This window comes from Panthera onca, chromosome A3 (assembly GCF_046562875.1).
Source record: "Panthera onca isolate mPanOnc1 chromosome A3, mPanOnc1 haplotype 2, whole genome shotgun sequence".
NCBI classification, from domain to species: Eukaryota; Metazoa; Chordata; class Mammalia; order Carnivora; family Felidae; genus Panthera; species Panthera onca.
In genome coordinates this window covers 77,923,387-77,946,685 of record NC_138341.1, presented here as the reverse complement: position 1 = coordinate 77,946,685, position 23,299 = coordinate 77,923,387, and the positions used below count along the sequence as shown (strand labels likewise).

The following is a 23,299-nucleotide window of genomic DNA, read 5'->3' as shown; positions in this document are numbered from 1 at the left end:
GACTGGAGGTGGAAGAAACCGTAATGTTCTGGCCAGAGCGAGTGGCTTCCTGGGAGATCCTCTGCCTCCTTTCTGCCCATTTTTTGTATAAATAACCCAGGCCATAGCCTGCTCCTTGGCATTAGCTGGAGGGGAATTTTCTAAAGGATGAAATTCCTGGGAAATGTTCACCCTTTTTTCCTTTTGTCTTGTGACGAAAGTGCTACAAATGGAGACTTGGCTGGTGGTTCCCCGGGGTCAAAACTAGCTGGACCAGATAAAGGAGAATTTGGCCTTCCCCTCCTCCTGGGAGGGTGACAGGCCCTATCCCTCATCCTTGTCCTCCTTCCCCAGGGGGAGGGCAGGGCCCGCCTTCAGGCTCTAGAGCCAGGAAGGAGGCATACTGCACAGCACAGAACTTCCCAGAAAAGTTGGCCCGCCTGACTCTGGAGAGAGACCCAGAAAATGAAAGCTAAAGGCCTCACTGGCAGGGGACAGTCTCGTCTTGTCCACATTGGGTTCAGGCACGTCCCACTCCTTACCCTCAGACTCTGCCTTTCCCCAACTTGCTGACTGAGGTTTCCCTAGGCTCCATTTTCCATAGGGACTTCCCAGCCTCCACTGACACCCAGTGGGGGAGGAGCTGTGCCACCTGAGCTGGTGAGGGCCCATTCTTCAGACCACATCCTGAAGGCTGGAGAAGCATAGCACCTCCCACCCCCACCCCAAGGAGTGTCTCTGCACTGCCCTTTAACCCTGAAGCCACACTGACTTCTACCCCCTCCAGACACACACACACACACACACACACACACACACACACACACACACACACACACACTAAGGGACTTGGAAGTGCCTCAGGCTGAGGAAAGGGCCACCTTGCGTTTCCAGCTGTGGAGGAAATGGGAGAAGGCAGGGGGCCTTGGCGTCTCCGTGTACCAGCCCAGCTGCTGCATGGCCCAGGCCCAACTTCCCTTCCCTGTGTCTTGAAAGGGAAGACAGCCCCATGTCTCCGTGGTGCCAGCCAGGACAGGAACAGGCTTGCTAAGTTCAGGAGCTGGCCACGGTGTGACTGGAGCAGGAAACATAACTCCCACACCTGGCTGTTTACTCTGTGTCCTCCAGAGAATGGCCTGCCCTCCCCACCTCTGCTGGTGCCCAGGGCCTGCCTCTCAGAGGAAGGAGGCTCAGGTGCAGCCCCCTCCTAGCCAGAGCCCCAGTTTCTGCTAATGTCTGCTCCTGGAACCTTCACAAAACGGAGCAAGGGAGAAGAGTCTGGGAAGGGTGGGGTTCAGAAGAAGCTATGCATGCTCTCAGTGCCACCTTTTTTCCTTTTCCCTTTTTCTAGATGAGCTCTTTTTGTCTCTTACCTCTCCTCAATGCCAGGGTCACGGCGGAGGTGGGGGGGGTGTCTCAGGAAAGGGAGAGGACCAGATGGGCTGGATGCTTCCCATGCAGTATGAAACCTTTCTTTCCCAAAAGTACAACTATAAAAACTACTGTCTTTGTGGTGATTTCTGTGCACCCGTTGAATCACCTCCCCTTACGTTGGATCAAAGTCTTCCTTGAAGGGCCTCCCCTCAAGGGATCACCCCTAAGTGTAAGGAAGATATGCACTCAGCCCTCCTTGCAGCTAGTGGGCAAGGTTTTCTTCCTGATTTGGGAAATCAGCTTATAAAATGTGGTAAACAGGGTCCTATCTTCAGGACTACCATTTCCTTCTTGTTATTCGCCACCCCCCCCTCCCCGCCAAACACACATTCAGAATAGTTTTCCTGGGATTTTCCCTCTAGATTCAATTATGGGAATCAGCCTAAGAATCAAGTTGTGAAACCCACACACACTTAGTCCCAAGCAGTTTTTTTCTCTCAGTAAATCCCCCACAGCACAGACTTTCCTCCAGGGCATTCCTCAGATCCTGGACCCACCCTCACCCCGCCTCCCTCCCAGAAGATAGATTCTTTGGGGGGGGGGGGTGGGGGGGTGGATGAGGGGGAGCAAGATTGCCTGAAACCTCCAGGGACAGAGACTGGCCTCTGTACCAATTCCAGAGTGGCTCCAAGATCCCTTTTAGCCCAGGGCTTTGTACACAGCACAGGGGCCTCTGAAATGCAAAGATCACTCAGATAGGCGTCTTTCCCGGCCTTCCTCTGACCAACCCATGGCTCTGTGGCCCTTGGATATTTTCTTGGCAACTCCTACCACCTCTCACTAGCAGCTTGTTCAGTGCCCTCTCAAAGAGGGGCCCCCGTGCTAAGAGCACTGCTCTTTTTCAGGGTCATGTCTTTCTCCCTTGCCCCCACACCTACCCTAAATCCAATAGGCTCAATCAATAATAACTGGTATTGTCTTCTTTAAAATTAATTTTTAAAAACTTTAATTGTATTTGGGTTATCCGAATAAAGCACCCACATTGTAGAAAAATAACCCTAGAAAAGAAAAGATAAAGGGTGTCCTATGTGAGAAGTAAGGGAGATGATTCATTTTCAGAAATACCAAATAAAAGCTGTGCTGTCTGGTTAACAGTAGGTTTACAACCTATTGGAAATATGTACGAACCCCCCCCCCCCCCCCCCCCCCCCCCCCCGCTGCCGCCAACCCTCCAACAATGGAGTCTCAAACCCTTAGACACTTTCAGGTTATTCCCCTCTCCATTTTGCAGGCTTATTTTCACGGACTTTGCAATGAACATGCTCCAGGGAACAAAGAGAAGAGGGACTGAAAGTCTCTGCATCACCTCAAGGAACATACATTTGTTCCAATCAGACTACTTTGTGCCTTACACGAGCATAGGTGACATCCGGGTAAGGCTGTAACCTCTGTAGTACTCAGCCAATGAGCGACCAGGGGAGGGACTTTCACGCTAGGAGATGAATTGTCTGCTGTAACTGCCCCGAGTGTGCCTGTCCATCAAACACTTGGTCTTGCAAGAACGTTGATTAAAGCCTCACTTCACTGTGCTCCAAGTCTCCACATTCCTCTCTTCCTCTTTTGATTGGGTTGGTGGACTTATTTCTCACATCCTATAATCCTGTCAGAGAGAGCCACATTTTCACTCTAGTGAATTCCATCAAAACTGATTCTGGTGCCTCCTTCCCTGGTGGGGTTGGGGGCCATCTGTTCCCACAACCCAACCTCTCTGCTCAAGAGCCTCGAATGGCCTCCACTGCTCACTGTCTAGGCTGTCTGGGGCCAGCCCTGTCCTCAGGATGTTCCCTCCATCCCCCCTGTTGCAGCCCAGCCAGCCACCTGATGGTCAGTCCCCCAATGTGCCCTGCCTCTGTTTCTTGCATCAGCCCTAGGATCTATCTGGTGTTGTAATCTTAGCCCAGCCACCACCCTTAACAGGGCCATCTTCACCTCAGATCCTGCTGTTCCTTTGAGGCCTGGCCTAGCTTAGTCACTTCCTCCCTGAAGCCTTCTGAGCTGCATATCACCCCCTCCCCCACCAAAAAAACCTAGAAGGACACTTTCTCCTTTTGGTCCATGGGGAAGCTAAGATTTAGTATTTGTTGACCAAATGATTGCCTTCCTGGAGTATCTTTTTCTTTTCTTTTCTTTTTAATGTTTTTTATTTTTGAGGGGGGGGGGGAGGGGCAGAGAGAGAGGGAGATACAGAATGGAAAGCAGACTCCAGGCTCAGAGGTATCAGCACAGAGGTCAACGCAGGGCTTGAGCCCACAGACCAGGAGATCATAACCTGAACCGAAGTCAGATGCTTAACCAACTGAGCCACCCGGGTGCCTCTGAAGTATCTTTTTCTAATGTCTAAGTGTTTGTGGCTGTGTCTTAGTCAAGGCACAGTGTCTGGCATACAGACTTGTGCCTGCTTTATGGGGGCAGTGGGGGCGGCCTGAGCTTTTTGCGAGGACTGAGGCGTTAGGGTTCTGAATGTTCTGAATGCTGTGGACCTTCTTAAGGCCAGGACAGGCTGGGGAAGGGGAGCTTGGGGGAAGGAGCAGCTTGCCAGCGAGCCAGCTCACTGACACGCCAGCCCAGCTGGGGGATTCGGGTACAGGCAGCTGCAGGACCTGACAGGAGCAGCTGGCTCAGAAACTGGATCTTGCCAAACCTGGGGCAGTACTGCCCGGAAGGCACACCGGCGCTCCCCTTGGCTTTCCCCACTGCGTCTTCTGCCTGCCTGCGGGGTGTGGTGTCGCCCAACCTGGCCAGACCGTGGGGTCACACCACCTGTGGGCCTCAGCTGTCACGCTGAAGAGTAGGCTGGGTCCAGGGTGGGGGTAGGTGGCTTCCCTTCTCAGGATTTTGCAGAGTAGTATTTGAGTTCAACAAGACGATACTCCATAGTATCAGGTCTGGTGCCCTCAAAAGTGGTTCTGGCTTCTGCCCTAAGGAGGCTACTGGGTCTGTGCAGAGTGGCCACTGCTGTTTCTGGGGCATCTCCAGATACTCTAAGAGAGGAGGACGGTATAGGCAGAGAAAGTGGGGGCACAGGGGAGGCTTGGGCTGGTTCTAAGCTCTAGCCCTGTTATCACCATGCTTAAACCCTGCTGGCTGTCTCTGGAGCTCGCCTCTCCCATCCCAGCTCAGCCTCAGAGCTAGTTATCGGCCACGGTCACAACGGTGGGGTTGTTTCCTGCCACCCTCCCTATCTTAGACATAGGAGTCTAAAGGGGACAAGGCAACAGGCACCTCTGAGTGGAGGAGGGGAGTGCCCACAGAGAGGAGTTCAGAGCACCAGGAGCAGGCTGTGTTTCAGGTCAGAAGCCACACCTGTCTTTGAGGGTCCTCCCTACGCCTCACTTGGTCTGCACAGCAGATGAACATCCCATAAGTGAATGGGCAGCGACAGAGTCCAGGGGCATCCAGGAATCAAACCATTCCCTGATCTGATGGAATTGGCCTTTGTTCTGTTTGCACATCCCGCCTCCCAAGTGTCCAGGGGGCAAGAGCAAGGATATGAGTTGGAGGATAAAGTGTGCAGATGCTAAACCAAAGCTGTCTCCCATTTGCCTCTCTTCTCTTCATTTGCCTCTTCAGGTCGACATGGTTTGACTGTCCAGACAGGGTTCCACGTCTGTCTGTGCAAGTGGTGTCCTGCCGAGGGACAGGCTGGACACCCAGGGGCCATGTCCTCACATAGAAATAGTGGCGTCTGGCATGGGTGGGTGCCTCAGGGAACAGAGCAGGACCACAGATACCAGGCAGAGGTCAGAGTGGACAGGTCCCTAGCATGCTGGGCTCCCGGGACAGGGCTGCGTGACCTTATGGGTTTCTAGATGGCAGAGATTAGATTTCTCCTTTTTCTGAATGAAGGGAGGATAGTCATTCATCAGAGGAAGAGTTCTGAGTGAGTGGGTCTATAGCCCTCCTTAGAGACACCTCCTTGGAAACTGTCAGTGGAAGCCCAGTGGTGGGCTGAGTCCCTGTCCTCGGCCGCTGGGCCTGAGAACAAGGAGTCTGGAGGGGACGGAGTTAGGGAAGCCTGTCTCTCTCTGTTCTTCCCAGGTCTGCTACCTGTGCCACAGCCTTCTGACACTGGCCGGGGTGGTGGTCAGCTGCCAGGACATTACTCCAGACCAGTGGGTGAGTTATCCAAGAGGCTAAGGTGGAGGCCAGCCCACTGTCAGGAGCTGCAAAGAGTGGGAGGCTGAGAAAGAAGTGGGTCTAGGGGAGCCAGGTTCCTTCCTTCTCCCAGTGTCCCATGAGGCATTGCTAATGGATACTGACCCGAGCCCCCAGCAGCTGCCCTATTCCTCTCCTCCCTTTCCTACCCTACTTCTGGGCAGTCATTCAGATTTGTCCCTCTCGGAGTGTCTAGGTGGCTCAGTCAGTTGGGCATCTGGCTCTTGATATCTGCTCAGGTCATGATCTCATGGTCATGATATCAAGCCCTGCATCAGGCTCCTCGCTGAGCATGGAAGCCTGCTTAGGATTCTTTTTCTCTCTCTGCCCCTCCCTCTACTCTCTCTTCCTCTCAAAAATAAGTAAATAAACATAAAACATATATTAAAAAAAAAAAATCTATCCCTCCCTTTCTCTGACTTCATTCTCCCTCCTTCCCTACTACGGATGGGCCTGGCCCATGCCACACCCTCCCCCATGAACACCCCACCCCTGCAGGGAGAGCTGCAGCTGCTGTGCATGCAGTTGGACCGCCACATCAACACCCATATCCGGGAGAGCCCCCACGCCATGCACCGGACCAGACTCAAGGACCTGGCGGCCCAGACCTACGTCCGCTGGCAGGAACTCCTGGCTCACTGCCAACCCCAGGTGGTGCCCCCTCAAGCCCCCCGCTTAGGAGGGGAAGGAAGTGGTCAGGTGGGCTGCCCAGAGCCAGCAGCATGCCAACCCCCACTGCAACTCCTGAGCTCCTGACTGGCAGATGGGTGGAGAAGGCAGCATGGGGTGTGGAGCTGCCTTGGAGGACCTTCATCTTTCTTATCAAGAATCAAATGCCCTGGGGCGCCTGGGTGGCTCAGTCGGTTTAGCAGTTAAGCATGGGGACTCTTGATTTTGGCTCAGGTCAGATCTCCTTGGTTCTGAGCCCTGAGGCAGACTCTGAGCTGACATTGAGGAGGAGCCTGCTTGTTAAGCATGGGGACTCTTGATTTCGGCTCAGGTCAGATCTCCTTGGTTCTGAGCCCTGAGGCAGACTCTGAGCTGACATTGAGGAGGAGCCTGCTTGGGGTTCTCTCTCCCCGCCCTCTCTCTCTGCCATTCCCCACTTGTGTGTGTGTGTGTGTGTGTGTGTGTGTGTGTGTGTGTGTGTGTACTCTTTCTCTCAAAAGAAATAAACTTTAAAAAAAAAAAAAAGGATCAAATGCCCAGTGTGGGGGTATAGTGAGGGAGAAACAGAGAGCCCAATTCCTGGGCAAATGCAAAGAAAAACTTCACCCTAAAGAGGGTAGAGCCTGGGCCAGGAGTAGCAGTGAGCAGGGCCAGGAAGGGGCACCAGAGGACCCAACTGTCTACCCTCTTCCCACTTGTTCTGCAGGCCTGAGGCTGGCCTCCTACTCTGCTGAAAGGGACCCTCTCAGTCTGCCCTGGTCTCTCCAATTTCTGTAGCAACAACCTCCACACCCCTGATTTTCTCAAGTTCTCTAGGTAATAATAGTCATAGGTACTACTTACTGAACTAAGACTCTTTTCTCTATGAATCCAGATAACCCCATGAGACAGGTATTGTTATGATCCCATTTTACAGATGAGCAAGCTAACCAGAGTCACTGAGAGGTTAAATAGCTTGCCCCATCACACAGGCAGCAGGCGGCGTGTAAATGTCAGAACCAAGGCACAGATCCAGCCTGACTCCTGAGCCTGCAGACTTAAGCACAGCCCAACCCCTGCTCTGGCAGCCTCTCTTCTGGCCTCTGTCCCTCTGACAGGCAGCACCGGCTGGCTCAGGAACTCTTCCCTCCCCTAGCCCCCAGCCCTTGATGGAGACAGGCTGGGTCTGGTGAGAATCTCTCCACCCATCCTCCCAATGCTCCTGGGCTCCCAACTTGCCTGTGCTCTGACTTCTCTGTTTGTCCTTCCTCCTGTAACCTCTGACTTGGGTCTGACACATTGGCCACAGGCTGTGGCTTGGGTCTCAGATTTCACAAGTCTCTGAGAAAGCTGGAGAGCAAACCTCACCCTCAATCCCCAAGGAACTGGATCACACTAGTCTCTGGTGGGGAAAAGCATGTTTGTCATGAAAAGAAGAAGTGATTCGTGGCCTGGCAAAGTCAAGAGGCTGGCCCCACTTTCCTTTCACACTGCCCTGGGCCTTCGAGCCAGGAGTAGAGGGAACCCAGACAGAGCACTCATGTGCTGTGGTCAAGTGGCCTGTTGACCTGCCGTGTTCTCCCCTGGACTGGGAGCCACAGGACTTTTGTAGTTCAGCATGTGACACGAGGAGCCTGCAGTGAATGTTGCTGCTGAAGAATCGGAGCAGCAAGACGGTGGGCACCACCTGGGCCAGGGCCATCACACTCTGTTTTTCTCCTTGCCACAGGCCCAGTACTTCAGCCCCTGGAAAGACTAAAGGAGCAGGGCAGGGCCGGCCCTAGGCTCTTGGCTCTGGCAGGAAGCGAACAGGGCTCAGGGAACAGGAGGAAGCTAAGAACAACAGAGGCGAGAGGAGGACCAGTGTGGTGAAGCAAGAGCCTGCCTCCACACAGCCCCTGACCCCCACCAGGCAACGGATATGGCCTCTGCCTGCCTGGCCCACCCCTCCGCTCTCCTTCCCTCCCAGCCATCTCCTATGCCCCAAGGCCTTTGTCTCCACACTCCGGTTTCCCAGGGCCTCCTGGGCCCTCCCACCCTCCTTCCTCTCTCCGTCACTAATGTGAGCTTTCTTTGTGCACACTAAAGTCTTATTTCAGCATCGGTGGTTTAAAAGATTTCCTTCAATCCCTATCCTGAGGGCTCTTGCCCAGTGTCCAGTTTCCTGACATCTCTGATTTGCTGTGCTGAGTTCCCACCTCGGACAGTCATGTGACTGGGTCTTCCTAGACCCCGCCCCCTGCCCCAGAGGGCTGTTTGTAAATCTTGAGGGAGGAGCAGTTATTCCTATGGCCCCAAGAGCTGTCAGAAACCCAGGGAGCAGGGATGGGTAACATTTTTTGGACCCAGTCTGGGACTACCCCACCCCCACCCTGCTGGGGAGGATACACAGAGTGAAATGGTGGGTCAAGATTGTAATTACTCTTAATTCAGTTTATTGTTGAGTTCTGGAATCAACTCCCCAGACTTAGAAGTCGGGGTGGGGGGCTAGCGGGGGGTGGGGGGGTTGGTGGCAGAGCCAAAAGACAGTTCTGGATACTGCTATTGCTTTCCCTCAGCTTTACCCAAGATCAGTTTTGTGGGCCTTGATTGTTAGTGAAGTGCTGGCTGTCTTTGACCTGCCCCCCCTTGAGAAGTAAGTGGGCCCTGTGCCCCGCCCCCACTGCCGGGAAGGCCCTGGGTATCCCCATTCTCTGTCTCAGGCTCCTCCTGACTCTCGGTTGGAAGGGGGTGTTGCAAGGGCCATCCATGAAAGGTGGAAGTAGTAGAGGATGGCCTGTGCCCACGCCTCAGCTCAACCCGAGTGTCTGCTGGTGGAGCTTCACCATGGCTGGTGCTTACGACTTTCTCTGTTTATGTGCCCCTTTCCTTTGATCTTTCATGCCACAGGGGTCAGGGTAAGTCAGGCTAACCAGGAGAGAGACTCCCCTCAAAATAAAGCACCTTCAGGCCAAGTGGCTTAATTTGCAGACCTAAAGGGTAGCCCATCACTTCCTGGGCCTGTTTTAGACATGGCTGCCTCCCTTGCTGGGTGCCCAGAATGCTGGGAGCTGGGGGCATCTATAATTCAGAGGGCAGAGTTCTGGGTCATCTCCCTGCCATGTTCCCTTTGCCAGGTGAGAGGTGGAAGAAGTCCTTGGCCAGGGTGACTTGGATGCCCAGGGTGACTCGACTGAGAGTTCTGGTTTCTGTTCCTGGCTGCATCACAGGCCCTCCTGGCCGGAGCACCACTGAGGCCCCAGCGGCATCAGGTAGGCCTGAGATCCTCTGATAAAAGAGCAAAGGCTCTGGTGAGCCAACCTCCTTCACCTCCCTCAGGGCTGCCCCTGCTTCTGACACTGCACATCCTGACAGTTAATCCTCAGCTCTTCAGTTTGCTCTGGAAACCTGGAAATCACCTTTGAAATTTCCCCTCTTTGTTCTCACTGCCAAGGGCAGAGAGGGAGTAGAGAGGCCCGAGAGGCTGAACAGGGGAGTTTCCAGTTCTTGAAGCCGCCTCTATGTGGCTATGAGAAAAAGATGGTGCTGTCCATCAGCATAGACATCTGGAGCCCTTCTCCCCAATCCTGATTCTTGTGCACTGACCCCTCCTCCCCTGCTCCCCAAACACACTCATCCCCAAGAGGGAAATAGATACCAAGGAGAAAGGAGGTGTTGGTGAGTACTCAGTTCCTCCAGAGACCTAGCTGTAACCTGAGCAGAGGGGTGCACTTCGAGATCACCCAAGGGCGTCTGATATTCCCTGGGACATGTAACAGGCCCTCTCTGGAACTGGCTGGGAGCTGACCACATCTTCTCAAACGGGCCCGGGACCAGTTAGAGACTCAATCTCCTCTAGGCCAAGAATTCCACAGTGGTGCTGGCAACTTCACTGCTTGCCCTTTCCAGATCTCTAAGCCCCTGGGAAAAGGCTGAGGGATATCCTGATTGAAGCCACTGGAAAAGCAGCATCCGGGGCTGTGATGACGGATGTTTTCCTGCTTCCTCTTGGTGATGGTGGCAGGGAGGGGCTGGGAAGGGAAAGGCTTCCCAGGTGGACAGCTTTGATAACTCTCCTTTAGGAGGAAGTAGAAAGAGGAAGTCCTTTTCCTATGTCCCCACTCACCTCAGTCCCCAAGCCCTCAGAAAGATCCCCAAAGGGTAGCTCACCCAGGCTTTCTCATTTCCCCTTCTGTGGGATGACAACAGTTCCTGCATCCATTGGAACTTGGCAAGGCAATGCTGACTGAAGAACCCCAGGGTGAACCCTGGGCTCCATTCCCCCGTCCAAAAACTGCCTCATGAGAGCTAGGGGTAAAGAACCCAAATGAGGGACACCATGGCACATGACCAACATGTGGAGGAAAAAGAGGGGGCTTGCTGTTCAGATAAGACTCCTGGGCCCGGGGCGCCTGGGTGGTTCAGTCAGTTAAGCGCCTGACTTTAGATCAAGCCATGATCTCACAGTTCATGGGTTCAAGCCCCAGGTTGGACTCTGTGCTGGCAGTGCAGAGCCTGCTTGGGATTCTCTCCCCCCCACCCCCCCCTTGCTTGTGCTCTCTCAAAATAAATAAAAATAAAACTTAAAAAAAAAAAAAAGCTTCCAGGGCCCATCTGTAGGGACTGGCCTGCGCTGAGCTGCCAGTGGATCCTTAGAGAACCTCAGAAGGCATTTAGCATATCTGTGCCTTTCCTTGACTTGGCCACAAGCAGGTGAGCAGGAGGGTCTGTCAAGGCCAAGGCCTGAAGGGTGGGTGGGTTCCTTAAAAAGAATATGCCAGACAGGCCCTAGGGAGACAGGATAGGTACGGGAGCCTTTTCTTTCTCTTTTTTTTTTTTTTTAGTGTATTTTTTTTTCTTAATTTAAAACCCAGGAATCCTCATTTTTGACCAGTTGTGCTTTTATTAATAAGTATGAATCATGAGCAAGTAGTCATGCAGGAAACTTTATCCTCTGCCCACCCACCCACAGAAAAGGCTAGTGCTGGAAATGAACAGAACACAGCAGGAAATGAGTGAAGGTAGAAGAGGGGAGCGGGGGAGCTGCAGCTTTATCTTTGAGGAGCATTTGGGAGGGAAGGGCTCCCAGAGTCTGTTAGCAGGAACAGAAAAGCCTGCCATAAGGCACAGAAGACTGTCCCTGCCAGTGAAACCAAACCACCTTTTGAAACTTTCCACTGGGGCCATTTTGCAGGTGGAGCCAGGAGCTCAAGTCTCTGCCTGGTGGGGGTGGGAGTGGAGGTGAGGAAAAACAGCAGGGAATACACTGGGGCTTAAAAGTTGTCTGGATACACTCTGACTTGGTGGAAAGACAGAATTGGGAATCCCGAGACCTGATTTGACATTCTGACCTTGCTAATTATCAACGTGACTTTAAGCAGGTTGCTTAACCCTTCTAAGACTCCTTTTATCTATACAATCGGAGAAACAATACCTACCTTTTAAAGAGTGGCCATGAGGATGATGTGAGGAAATGTATGTGAAGGCAGATTGCCAAGTCTAAAGCACAGAACAAATGTAAGGTGTATTTGCATATCAGTTTACTTCCACTTACAAATAGACCCAGGGTCTAACCTGGATGAGTCCTACACACCTTCCTCCCTGCCAGCTGAAGCACAGCACCTTCCCTGCCCACCCCATGCTAATTGTTAACTGGCTTGCCCTCTATCTTCAGCCATCTCCAAGATCACAGCTTTTTTTCTGGTGGAAAGGAGCTGTGAAATGTGGCTTTGGCCAGTGCGGGAGAAGGGGCCTTTATGTGTACCAGCAAAGACCCGATTGTTACTGAATCCAAACTGGGCTGCTTTTCCCAATTATCTCCACTACTCTTCTGGTCTCCACTTTCAGATGCCAAGTTTTAACTCAGAACAAAAGCTCCTGTCGGGACTGATTTATAATCCAGATCTGCTGACGGGGCCCTAGTGTTCCTCCCCTCCAGGACTGCACCCGCTTAAAGTTACCACCAGAGCCTCGGGGCTCCAGACTCTACCTCTGTCATTTGCCCTTAGCCAAGAGGAGGCATCTGTGTCTGGGTGCCGGTGGGCCGGCCTCCCTGGAGTTTGTCCACCTGCCCAGCTCCGAGAACCAGCTGGCAAGGTCCACCCCAGCACCGAGGCCAGAGCTACAAGTGACTTCTAGGAGCCAGTGTGGGCAGAGGCAGGCTGTTCTAAAGGTGGTGGTTGGTTCTCCAGCGCGGCTCTCCTCAGCCGCTTTCATCTGAAAACCAGGGCTCATGTCACTTGTTATTCAGTCACCCAGTGGCATCAGAAGGAGTCATTTCTTGGGGGTAGGCTCTGTGCAACAGGAGTGGAGGGTTGTCTTCACCGGGAGCTGGGTAAGGGTGCTGCTGCCCCTCTGTGTGGAGCATGAAAAACAAGGGGCAGACTCGCGGGAGATGAGTGGGTCATCCTGGCTGGTAAGACCCGTTCCAGTCTGACTGGGGAGCCAGTGGGCGTTGGGGCCAAGAAACGAAGTAGAACTGGGGGGCAAAAGAGAGACCACTTAGGTCCGCCCCGAAGAGGAGCCTCGGTTTCTCCTGCACCCCTCCCTCGGATACTCGCTGCGAGGTGGCTTGCTCGCGTTCGTTCCTGCAACTGCAGCGTGGGGAGCCCCTCAACCCCATTCCTGACTCGGCCGCCCAGTCCGCAGTTGGCCTTAGGGGACACTTCAGAAAGACCGGGTGAGTCCGATCCCCCTAAGGCAATGCCCGGAGTCCCTCCCCCGCCCCACCTCCCGGCGCGGTGGCGCAGTCCGCGACTTCGAGGCGCTGGGCGGCAGGGCGCGGGGAGGGTCGGGGGTCGGAGCCCGCGGGCGGGGAGGTGGGAGACCGGCGGGTCGCGGCGGGTCTCAGCCCCCTCCGGGGCAGGCCTTAGCGTCCCGCCCCCGGTCTCCGCTCGACCCCCTCCCACCCCGCCTGACGTCAGGGGGGAGGGGGCGGAGAGCGGCGGCAGCTCTGGAGAAAGAGCCGGCGCCCGGCGCGGTGGCGCGGGGAGCCCGAGCCCAGGGGCGCCGAGCCGAACCGGGACCGAGGGGCGGTGGCAGAGGGGACAGCGGAGGAGGGCGGGCGGGCGCGCGCAGGCGGGCGGTGGCGCGCGGGTAGGGGCGGACCGTGATCCAAGCCCAACGCGAGGGCGGCGCCCAGGGATTCAAGCCGCGAAGAAGAGGTGAGTGAGGCCAGGGTAGCGCGGGGCGGGAGCGCCAGGGCTCCGGGGCCGCCGCTTTGTCCCCCGACTCGGTCAGGGGCTGCCGCACGCGCGAGGGACTGAGTCTGGGGGCGCAGGGAGGGGTAGCAGCGGGGACAGCTGTCCGTCCGAGATCCTTCCTGCGCCCCCCGCGGGCTGCCAGGCGGGGGCTCGGGAGCCGGGCGAGCAGTGCCCGCAGCCATAGCGTCCGGAGGCGCAGACTGGTCAGGGGGAGCGGGGCTGATGGGACCGGGGGTCCCCCTTGCTGTCAGGTCGGCAGCCAGGATCCTCTCCAGGCCCCCGAGCTGCCCCCTGCTCCCCCACCCCCGACGGAAAGTTTGGGGCGGGCTTGGACTGAGGCCGATGTTGTGGGATCGGATTTCCCTGCCGCGGCCCCCCGCCCGCCCGCCTGCTCAGGCTGAGGAGGCGGGTTGTCCTGGAAAGCCAAGCTCCCGACCCGAGCCGGGCCGCACAGTCCCCGGCAGGAGCGCTCACCCTGCAGCCGCGGAAGCCCTGTTCGTGCCACCCGTGGTCCGGGTGGGCGAGTGTGGGGGGCGCACCGCCTGGGCCCCGCGCTCCTCCAGCCCCCACCCAGCCGTGCCCCTGCTTCCCCGCCCTGGGAAGAGCTGGGGGTGGGGGAACCAGTGTGCTGGCCGATTCTCCGAGCGCGCCGCGGGGTCTGGCCCTCGCCTAGGGTGAGGGGCAGAGGGAAGGCTGGGGGTGTGTTGGGGGGACGGAGGAGGGAGGGGTGAACGTATCCCCAGCCCCCCGCCCTTCCAGTGCTGGGATACTGGGCCGACAGGGGGCGTCCGCAGGCCGGGCTCGCCACGCTCCCAGCGCCGCCGCTTTGTTTGCGTTCAAATCCCGGGAGCTGGGGGAGGGGAGAATCCGGGGGGGGGGGGGGCGGTGGTGGTGATCAAGGACGAGGTCTTGGCGGGTACCCTTTGTTTTGGGGTGAGCAGGTCCCCAGATTCTGTGTCTCTGTACCTGGCACTGGAGGGCTAGGGCAGTAGAAATTAATCCAGATGGCTTGCCCAGGCTGGGGTCCCGGGGGCGCAATCCCTGAGTTGGGAAGGTTTGTCAGATCCTGGGGGAGCGCAGCAGGCGCCTGTCCTGCACCGGGCGTCCCCCGCGGTCGAAGAGGAACCCCTCTCGCGCTCCCCACCCACCCCTCGTCTCCCCCCGCCCCCGCCTGAGAGCGTCGTGGGGAGATCCCTGATTAGACTGGAGCCGGCTCTGTTGTCCCGCCACCTCTCAGCCCGAGGGCTAGTGTCTCTTAGGAGGCTGTGCGAGGAACAGGATGAGGCCCGGGTCATTTCCACGCCCATCCCACCCACTTCCTGCCTCCCTTCTTGGGCAACAAAGGGGCCTCGGGAAGCTGGGCCCCTTCGGCTCCCGGCCCCACTTCGGCCGTGCTGATGTGGAACCGGTGTTTGGGGCTCTGCCTGGCTATTGTCTGCGCTGGGGGAGGGGAGAGGCTGGGGCCGGGACCCTCTCACGCCTGCTGCATTAAGTCTCCCTCCTTGGAGGGCTTCTGCCACCGCCCACCCACCGTATGCCCCTTCACCCTGCCAAGGGGTTTGCGTGCCAGAAGTACATCTTGGGGCTGGCTGGAGCCCTAGTGGGGGCAGGTCCTGCTTCCAGAGGTTATTTTAAGAAATCCTCAAATCTGTCAGGCCTGAGTGTGGGGGAGGGGGGCCCCCTTTTTATTTTCTCAAACAACTTCCTGTTGAGAGGGAGTGGGTGAGAGCCTGGGGGCTAGAGAAGGCTTCTTGGAGTGTCCATTCCTCCAGCTGATTCAGCTCCTCTCCTCCCCTCTGGGGGACCCCAGCTCCTTCCAAACCTGTGGGGGCTGGACCCAGGTGTGGGAGGGGACTAGGTCTTTGCTCCGAGGACTGGGCAAGTGGGGAATCCAGGGGCCTCCTGGGAAAGCCTGTCACTGCCTCCCCTGCATGGGCTTGTGTGGGCCCCCTTCCGGTCTGTTTTCTCTGGCTATGATTCTGACCCTTTCTTTTCCCCCAGCAGGGCAGCTGGCCTGGAGCTTAGAGCCGGGGCGTTTGCCATGGCCCCACACTGGGCTGTCTGGCTGCTGGCAGTGGGGCTGTGGGGCCTGGGCATTGGGGCTGAGGTGTGGTGGAACCTGGTGCCCCGGAAGACGGTATCTTCTGGGGGTGAGTGCCTAAAGTCCTCAGGAGGAAGGCCAGGAGGGACTACTCGGGGGAGAAGAGCAATTGCTTCTAGATCATGCCAGCTTTATTCTGTTATTGGGCTCAAAACCCACCAATGTATCAGACACAGCTTTCTAAGAAATGTGAGTGAGTGACCCCAGGGACCCAGAACTGGGAGTCCTGGGATATCTCTCCTTCAGACAGGACCTGTCTGGTCCTGTTATGCAGGAAGAGAGACCATTCTCTATCACTCTTCCATGCTTTACTTCTGGAACTAGCGCTTACACTGAGAGCCCACAGAGACAAAACTGAGCCAGGACAGGCATAAAGCAAAGAGTGTCACCCCCTTCCCCAAAGTCTTTCTAGCTCTCTGCCCCCAGGAGCCCCCTTATCAACCCTAATAGACCCCCTCTGCTGCCCTGACACTTGTGCCCTCTGGTGGCCCTGGATGTGTTTATGCATGTGCTCATGGGGGGACAGCAGACTTGACAGTCCTTTGAGCACACACACCTGTAGTAAGAGATGATGTCAGGTGTTTGTATCATCACTGTGCTCTGGGGACCTGGGATGAGCTCACCTCCCACAGGCTCCACTCGGGTGCTAATGAAGCCCTCCCTTGCCAGCCTGTGTCTGGCTCAAAAGACTAAGACTGGTTTAGGGGGACCCTGAGGACAGGTCAGCAGCTATTTTGGGGGTTGATGTAGGAATCCTGTGACTATATTAATATTGTAGTACTTTGCATGGTGAATGACAACGAGGCTTCCCAGCCCCAAGGCTTCAGTTTCTGTCTGTGGTCCCCAGCTTCTGGTTTCCCTTGACCACCCTGGCTTGACCTCCTAGCCCCAACTAAGTCTTCCTGTCATCCCTGTTTGTCCCAGCAGCCAGTTGCTCTCGTTTTTCTGGCAGCCTGGATTTAGGTCCTGCTGGAGTGAAGAGTTTCCAAAGGCAAGGAGTGATTACAACTTCTGTACCTACTGCTCTACTGGATCAGGGGCCAGGGCCTGGCCAGACCCTGATGTGGGTAGCAGGCAGTGAAAAAGGAAGCAGTAGCAGAGGAAGCTGGGAGAGGGAAGAGCCCAGCTCAGCAGCCAGAGGTGCTGCTGACCCTGAGAGTAAGGGCCATCAGTCTGATGGCTTCCTCTGGCCGGAAGCTGTGGCTGAGATATCTTTCCTTCCTCCTTACCAGCCCAGATTTGCCTCCTCCCAGGCTGGGAAAGGCCAGGGAGGCTTGGGTGGAGCTGTTAGAGCCAAAAGGCTATTAAAGGCCCTTTATTGCCAGTCAGGGTGCTTGGCTGGCATCTGCTTGTGGGGTGCTGGCTGCAGTGTGGGAACAGGGGTGATTGGGCCCAGGAGACCACTGTAGAGAGGAAGGCTAATTCTGGGGGGAGGGGGATGCCTGGAGCTCCAGGAAGGCCTTCCCATTCACCACCCTGCTCACTACCCCCTTGTCCCTGCAGAGCTGGCCACAGTAGTGCGGCGGTTCTCCCAAACGGGCATCCAGGACTTCCTGACATTGACCCTGACTGAGCAGACAGGACTTCTGTATGTGGGGGCCCGGGAGGCCCTGTTTGCCTTCAGCGTGGAGGCGCTGGAGCTGCAAGGAGCGGTGAGAGGCGGGGGGTGGGGTGGGGGGCGGAATGGGGGTGGTTGGGAGCGGGAGGCACACAGGAGTGATGAGAGTGGCAGGGCCCAAAGGGGGGCTTTGCTTGATCAAGCTGTCCCCTCAACCCTGCTGCCCCTATGCTGTTCTCCCCTGTGGAAATCTTGCTCAGTGTCCAGGTCCACCCTCCTGGCAGAGTGGGCATGCTGCTTTCCCCCACCTACAGCTTTGGGACGGGTTGGGGCTTCTGTCCTCTTCTTCTGTCCCAAAGAATGGGGTCTGTGTGTCCTCACTTGGTGTCCCCATGTGGCTGCCACAGGCCATGCTTGTGGTACATGCTCAGTGTGTACCTGGGATGTTGATGTGCCCCCTCCTCTTCCTAGATCTCGTGGGAGGCACCAGCTGAGAAGAAGGCCGAGTGTATCCAGAAAGGGAAGAGTAACCAGGTGAGTGCTCAGGATACCACCAGGAAAGCCAGAGCCCCTGATACCGGCCAGGCCTCGCAGTGCATGCTGACTACCCCACCCCCACCCTCTCCCTTGGTCCCAGACCCATTCTTGGTTTTTGTGTGCCAAGTGCCAGGTCCTCATACTTTAACTGGGTGCTTTTCTCTCCCCAGACGGAGTGTTTCAACTTTATCCGCTTCCTGCAGCCCTACAACACATCCCATCTGTACGTCTGTGGTACCTACGCCTTCCAGCCCAAATGCACCTACATCGTGAGTGCTGTTTTCTCCTTTCAGTCCCCTTCCTTGCCCTTCTCTGGACTCCCTCCCGGGCACTTCTGCATCTCCTCCTCCTCGTCTCTTCCCTACCCCTAGGACATGCTTACCTTCACTTTGGAGCGTGGAGAGTTTGAGGATGGGAAGGGGAAATGTCCCTATGACCCAGCCAAGGGCCACACTGGCCTCCTTGTGGGTGAGTGGCTGTCCCCGCTGCAGGCTGGGGAGTCCCCCAGAACTTGTTCTCGCTTTGGGGCTGTGTGTCCCGAATGTGTCTTCACGTCACTTCTGGTCTACCTGATCATGTGTCTCCCATAGATGGCGAGCTGTACTCGGCCACGCTCAACAACTTCCTAGGTACAGAGCCTGTTATCCTGCGCAACATGGGGCCTCACCACTCCATGAAGACAGAATACCTGGCTTTCTGGCTCAATGGTGAGCCTGGAGGAACTGGCGTGCGGACAGGGGGAGCCATGGGTGGGGGGCCCTGCAAGGGTCCCAGGACCCCCTCCCCTGCTAACCCTTCTCTCTTTCCTGTAGAACCTCATTTTGTAGGCTCTGCCTACATACCAGAGAGTGTGGGCAGCTTCACAGGGGACGACGACAAGGTCTACTTCTTCTTCAGTGAGCGGGCAGTGGAGTATGATTGCTATGCGGAACAGGTGGTGGCTCGGGTAGCCCGAGTCTGCAAGGTACGGAGTCCTGCAGTGGCGAGCCCTGGGAGCCCTGCCGGCTTGGCAGGACTGACTGGCAGTGTCCCCTTGCCATCTGCCAGGGCGACATGGGGGGTGCACGGACCCTGCAGAGGAAGTGGACCACGTTCCTGAAGGCGAGGCTGGTGTGCTCTGCCCCCGACTGGCAGCTCTACTTCAACCAACTGCAGGCACTGCACACCCTGCAGGATGCCTCTTGGCACAACACCACCTTCTTTGGGGTTTTTCGTGCACGATGGTGAGTTGGCCAGGAATCCTTAGGGGTGGGAGGAAGGGATCTGTGGGTTAGGGATGGTTGATGAGTACAGTCTTCTGGGTGAAGTCCAAGTGGTCAGTTGACCGGAAGCCAAGGAAGATGTTGGGCATCTGCCCCTTTTCAAAGCCTCCCTGGGGGAGATGCACAGTGCCCTGCCCCCAGTGGTATATTAAAGCTGGCAACAACATTGCACACGCCCACGACTGCTTTGTGCTGGTCCCTGTCTTCCCGGTACTTGCCATGAGCTGGAGTAAAGTGGGCACCACGCCTGACTCGGGGTCCCTCCCTTGTCCTCACAGGGGCGATGTGGACCTGTCAGCAGTCTGCGAGTACCAGTTGGAAGAGATCCAGAGGGTATTTGAGGGTCCCTACAAGGAGTACCGTGAGCAAGCCCAGAAGTGGGGCCGCTATACTGACCCAGTACCCAGCCCACGGCCAGGCTCGGTGAGTCCTCCAGAGCAGGGATGGGCTCCTGCCCTCAGCCGCAGTACCATTCCCACATGCTGACAGCTCTCCCCCCTTCACTCCTCCCCAGTGCATCAACAACTGGCACCGACGCCATGGCTATACCAGTTCTCTAGAGCTGCCTGATAACACCCTCAACTTCATCAAGAAGCACCCACTGATGGAGGAGCAAGTAGGGCCTCGGTGGGGCCGGCCCTTGCTTGTGAAGAAGGACACCAACTTCACCCACCTGGTGGCTGACCGGGTTACAGGACTTGATGGAGCCACCTATACAGTGCTGTTCATTGGCACAGGTAGGCACGTGGCTATGTGGGCATGGCTACTGGAGGCTGGAAGAAGGCCTGTGTGTCTGGGGCAAGGAGATCTGGAGATGCCCCAGGGGCCCCGTGTCCTTTCATTTACGCCTGTCCTCCCTCAACCCCCACAGGAGACGGCTGGCTGCTTAAGGCTGTGAGCCTGGGGCCCTGGGTCCACCTGATCGAGGAGCTACAGGTGTTTGACCAGGAGCCTGTGGAAAGCTTGGTCCTATCCCGGAGCAAGGTAGTAATCAGGCCCCACCCACCTGTCCCTACACCTTCCCTAGTCCTTTGCTTGGCCAGTACAGGGGTGGGGAGGCACTCGAGCACACCTCACTTAGCTTGGGCAAGTTCCAGGAAACGAGTGCTCACGGAATCTGTGCTCCGCGGGCGTTATATATAGCCAGGTCCCCACGGGGCTGTGTTCCCAGCATTGGGCCTTGGCAGCTGCTCTCCACGCTTCCTTCGGACCCCTTGAGGTTGTGTACAGCCTCTTCTCTGATGGTGCCACTGTTGGTTGGGCCTCTTGGACTGCATTTGTTATGATGCGCTCATGATGCTTTCCTACTGGCTGCCAGTTGTCCTCCAGTCCCAACCCGTTCACCATTTCCCCAAAGTGCTACCCTCCCCTTCTGGTCTGTTTGTGACACCCCTGAACTTTCATGTGCTTGCCTTTGACCAACTATCGTGGCTCAAATTGTTCTCCAGAACATGGAATAATGGCAGAAAGAAAGTCTGTAGTTGAAGAAACACACAGATTGGCAGTCACCATTCAAAGAGAGGAAAACACCTTATGCTATGCTCGTGCTATTGTGAAGGCTGACGGGCCTAGCGGAAAACACACTTCCTGAACTATTTATACTGTACTGGAGTGTGTGTGCGTGTGTGTGTGTGTGCGTGTGTGTGATTATATTCCTCAGCCTCGTGGTTCTGCTGTTCCTATCTAAGAAGGTCACATCTATAAGGTGCTTAGGATTGTGTATGGCTTGTAATAAGCCCGCTGCGTGTTCTCTGGTCCTTCGATTTCTCTCCTCAGACTTCAGCACTGCCCTCTTCCTGCTTTGGCTCCTTTTGCCCCTTTGCTCTCATGTAGCAGTCCAAGCTGCCCTGGGCCATGTCCTGGCCTGGCTGACTGTCCTGTGCCTCGCTTCTCTTGCAGAAGCTTCTCTTTGCAGGCTCCCGCTCTCAGCTGGTTCAGCTGCCCCTGGCTGACTGCATGAAGTACCGCTCTTGCGCAGACTGCGTCCTCGCTCGGGACCCCTACTGTGCCTGGAGTGTCAACACCAGCCGCTGTGTGACCGTGGGTGGCCACTCTGGGTGAGTGGGTCTCTGCACATGCTAGGACCAGGGATGAAGGGCAGGGTGGTTGGAGTCAGGATGCCCATAGACCCTGCTTCCCCCACCAGGTCCTTGCTGATCCAGCACGTGACAGTCTCAGACACCTCAGGCATTTGTAACCTCCGTGGCAATAAGAAAGGTGAGCTGTCTTTTCTGTCCCTCTCCCAGTAGGACGGGCCCTAGGCCAGACCTGGAATGTCTGCATCTCCCCGTGGCCCTGAGTTTCCTGTGCTAACTCTGCTTTCTCTTTCTCTACTGCTGCAGTCAGGCTCACACCCAAAAACATCACCGTGGTGGCAGGCACAGACCTGGTGCTGCCCTGCCGCCTCTCTTCCAATTTGGCCCATGCCCGCTGGACCTTTGGGGGCCGGGACCTGCCTGCCGAACAGCCCGGCTCCTTCCTCTATGATGCCCGCCTACAGGCCCTGGTTGTGATGGCTGCCCAGCCCCGCCACGCCGGGGCCTACCACTGCTTTTCAGAGGAGCAGGGGGCGCGGCTGGCTGCTGAAGGCTACCTGGTGGCTGTGGTGGCGGGTCCATCGGTGACCCTGGAGGCCCGGGCACCCTTGGAAAACCTGGGGCTGGTGTGGCTGGCTGTGGTGGCCCTGGGGGCCGTGTGCCTGGTACTGCTGCTGCTTGTTTTGTCCCTGCGCCGGCGGCTGCGGGAGGAACTGGAGAAAGGTGCCAAGGCGGCGGAGAGGACCCTGGTGTACCCTCTGGAGCTGCCCAAGGAGCCTACCAGCCCCCCGTTCAGGCCTGGCCCTGAGGCCGATGAGAAACTCTGGGATCCTGTTGGCTACTACTACTCGGACGGCTCCCTCAAGATTGTGCCTGGACACGCTCGCTGCCAGCCCGGGGGCGGGCCCCCTTCTCCACCTCCAGGCATCCCCGGCCAGCCCCTGCCTTCTCCGACCCGGCTTCACCTGGGGGGCGGGCGGAACTCAAATGCCAATGGCTACGTCCGCTTACAGCTGGGAGGGGAGGACCGCGGCGGGCTTGGGCACCCGCTGCCAGAGCTCGCTGATGAACTGAGGCGCAAACTGCAGCAGCGCCAGCCGCTGCCGGACTCCAATCCTGAGGAGTCCTCGGTATGAGGGGCCCCCACCGCTTCACAGGGGCAGCGTGGGAGGTGCAGCTCCTACTTTTGCACAGGCATCAGCTACCTCAGGGACATGGCACGGGCACCTGCTCGGCCTGGGACAGACCCTGCCCAGCACCCGTCCGGCCATGAGGACCTGCTCTGCTCAGCACGGGCACTGCCACTTGGTGTGGCTCACCAGGGCACCAGCCTCGCAGAAGGCATCTTCCTCCTCTCTGTGAGGGGCTGTGAATCACGGACACATGGGACCCCAGCAGCCAAAACTTTTCAAGGCAGAAGTTGGAGATGTGGGTGTGTTTGTATCTATATGTACGTGTATGTGGGTGTGTGCATGTGTGTGTGTGTGTGACATAGTCTTTCTGTTTCTGTGTGTGTGCCTGTATGTGTGTGTGTGATAGTCTTCCTTTTTCTGTCAAGTCTTCCCTTGGCCTGGGGGTCCTCCTGGTGAGTCATTGGAGCTATGAAGGGGAAGGGGTTGTATCACTTTGCCTCTCCTACCCCCACCTGTCCCAGTGTGGGGCAGCGATGTACATATGGGGGTGGGCTGGGCAGGGTGCTGTGCTCCTTTTGGGGGGTCCAGGGCTCTGGGGTGGGCCTGGTCCTGCTCCTAGGGCTGTGAATGTTTTCAGGGTGGGGGGAGGGAGATGGATTCTCCTGTGTGTTTGGGGCAAGGGTGGGAGGGGCCTCCCACTTGGCCCTGGGGTTCAGTGGTATTTTATACATGTCCTCCCTTATGGGGCTGGGAAAGGTTGTGTGGGGGGAGGGGGAGGGAGGAGAGAGGGTGGGCATGCTGTGGATATTGCATATCCTCTCCCAGCCCTAGGAGGAGGGCTCCTAACAGTGTAACTTATTGTGTCCCCGCGTATTTATTTGTTGTAAATATTTGAGTATTTTTATATTGACAAATAAAATCGAGAAAACAATGTTACTGTGGTAGGGATAAGACATTTGGGCTAAAACATTCTGGGCTGGACGAACCTCACCTCCCTATAGTTCTGGGTCAGCTGCCCCTAATATTGTCTCTACCCTCCTGCCTGTGCCCCTCTCCAGTCGGGGAATAGCCCAGGCGCCAGTGTTTTCCCACAGTGGTAGCTGTGAGGCTGGGAACCAGACCAGAGCCACAGCCTCTTCAAGCCAGCTTTGGCTTCTGGCCAAAGGGAGAAGTTAGGGCACTGGGAGGCAGGGAGAGTGGGGAGGGGCTTGGTTTCCCAGAACTCTGGGAAGGGGAAGTGGGAGTGAGGGGTAAAAGGAGGGGAACTTCTTAGAA

The 23,299-nt window shown here is 56.6% G+C and overlaps 2 protein-coding genes across 9 annotated transcripts in view; both read left to right on the top strand.

Moving 5' to 3' along the window:
* The window catches only part of FAM178B (family with sequence similarity 178 member B), a 114,750-nt gene extending 106,433 nt beyond the window's left edge, over positions 1–8,317 (top strand). For 3 of the 6 annotated variants that reach the window (XR_009602595.3, XR_009602591.3, XR_009602603.3), the window contains 3 exons: positions 5,452–5,529; positions 6,067–7,053; positions 7,946–8,317. Coding sequence is in view for 3 of the 6 variants with exons in the window: in XM_060607927.2 (XP_060463910.2) it covers positions 5,452–5,529; positions 6,067–6,219; positions 7,946–7,975 (261 nt within the window). In the remaining 3 variants the exon portion in view is untranslated. The remainder of the gene's footprint in view (positions 1–5,451; positions 5,530–6,066; positions 7,054–7,945) is intronic. The other 3 variants (XM_060607927.2, XM_060607923.2, XM_060607936.2) reach the window with 2 other exon arrangements.
* Positions 8,318–11,304: 2,987 nt separating this feature from the next.
* Positions 11,305–22,955, top strand: SEMA4C (semaphorin 4C). 3 transcript variants are annotated; one of them, XM_060607916.3, is made up of 15 exons: positions 11,305–12,874; positions 15,402–15,547; positions 17,002–17,150; positions 17,528–17,590; positions 17,764–17,862; positions 17,965–18,061; positions 18,184–18,300; positions 18,406–18,557; positions 18,641–18,816; positions 19,134–19,278; positions 19,370–19,592; positions 19,727–19,839; positions 20,755–20,912; positions 21,002–21,072; positions 21,198–22,955. In XM_060607916.3, the coding sequence occupies exons 2-15, from the start codon at positions 15,439–15,441 to the stop codon at positions 22,025–22,027; spliced, it is 2,502 nt and encodes an 833-aa protein (XP_060463899.3). In that variant the 5' UTR covers positions 11,305–12,874; positions 15,402–15,438; the 3' UTR covers positions 22,028–22,955. The 3 variants fall into 3 exon arrangements, with proteins under 3 accessions (XP_060463899.3, XP_060463892.3, XP_060463885.3); XM_060607909.3 differs by lacking the exon at positions 11,305–12,874 and adding an exon at positions 12,971–13,358; XM_060607902.3 differs by lacking the exon at positions 11,305–12,874 and adding an exon at positions 12,971–13,358 and having other exon boundaries at positions 15,399–15,547.
* The last annotated feature ends 344 nt before the right edge of the window (positions 22,956–23,299 follow it).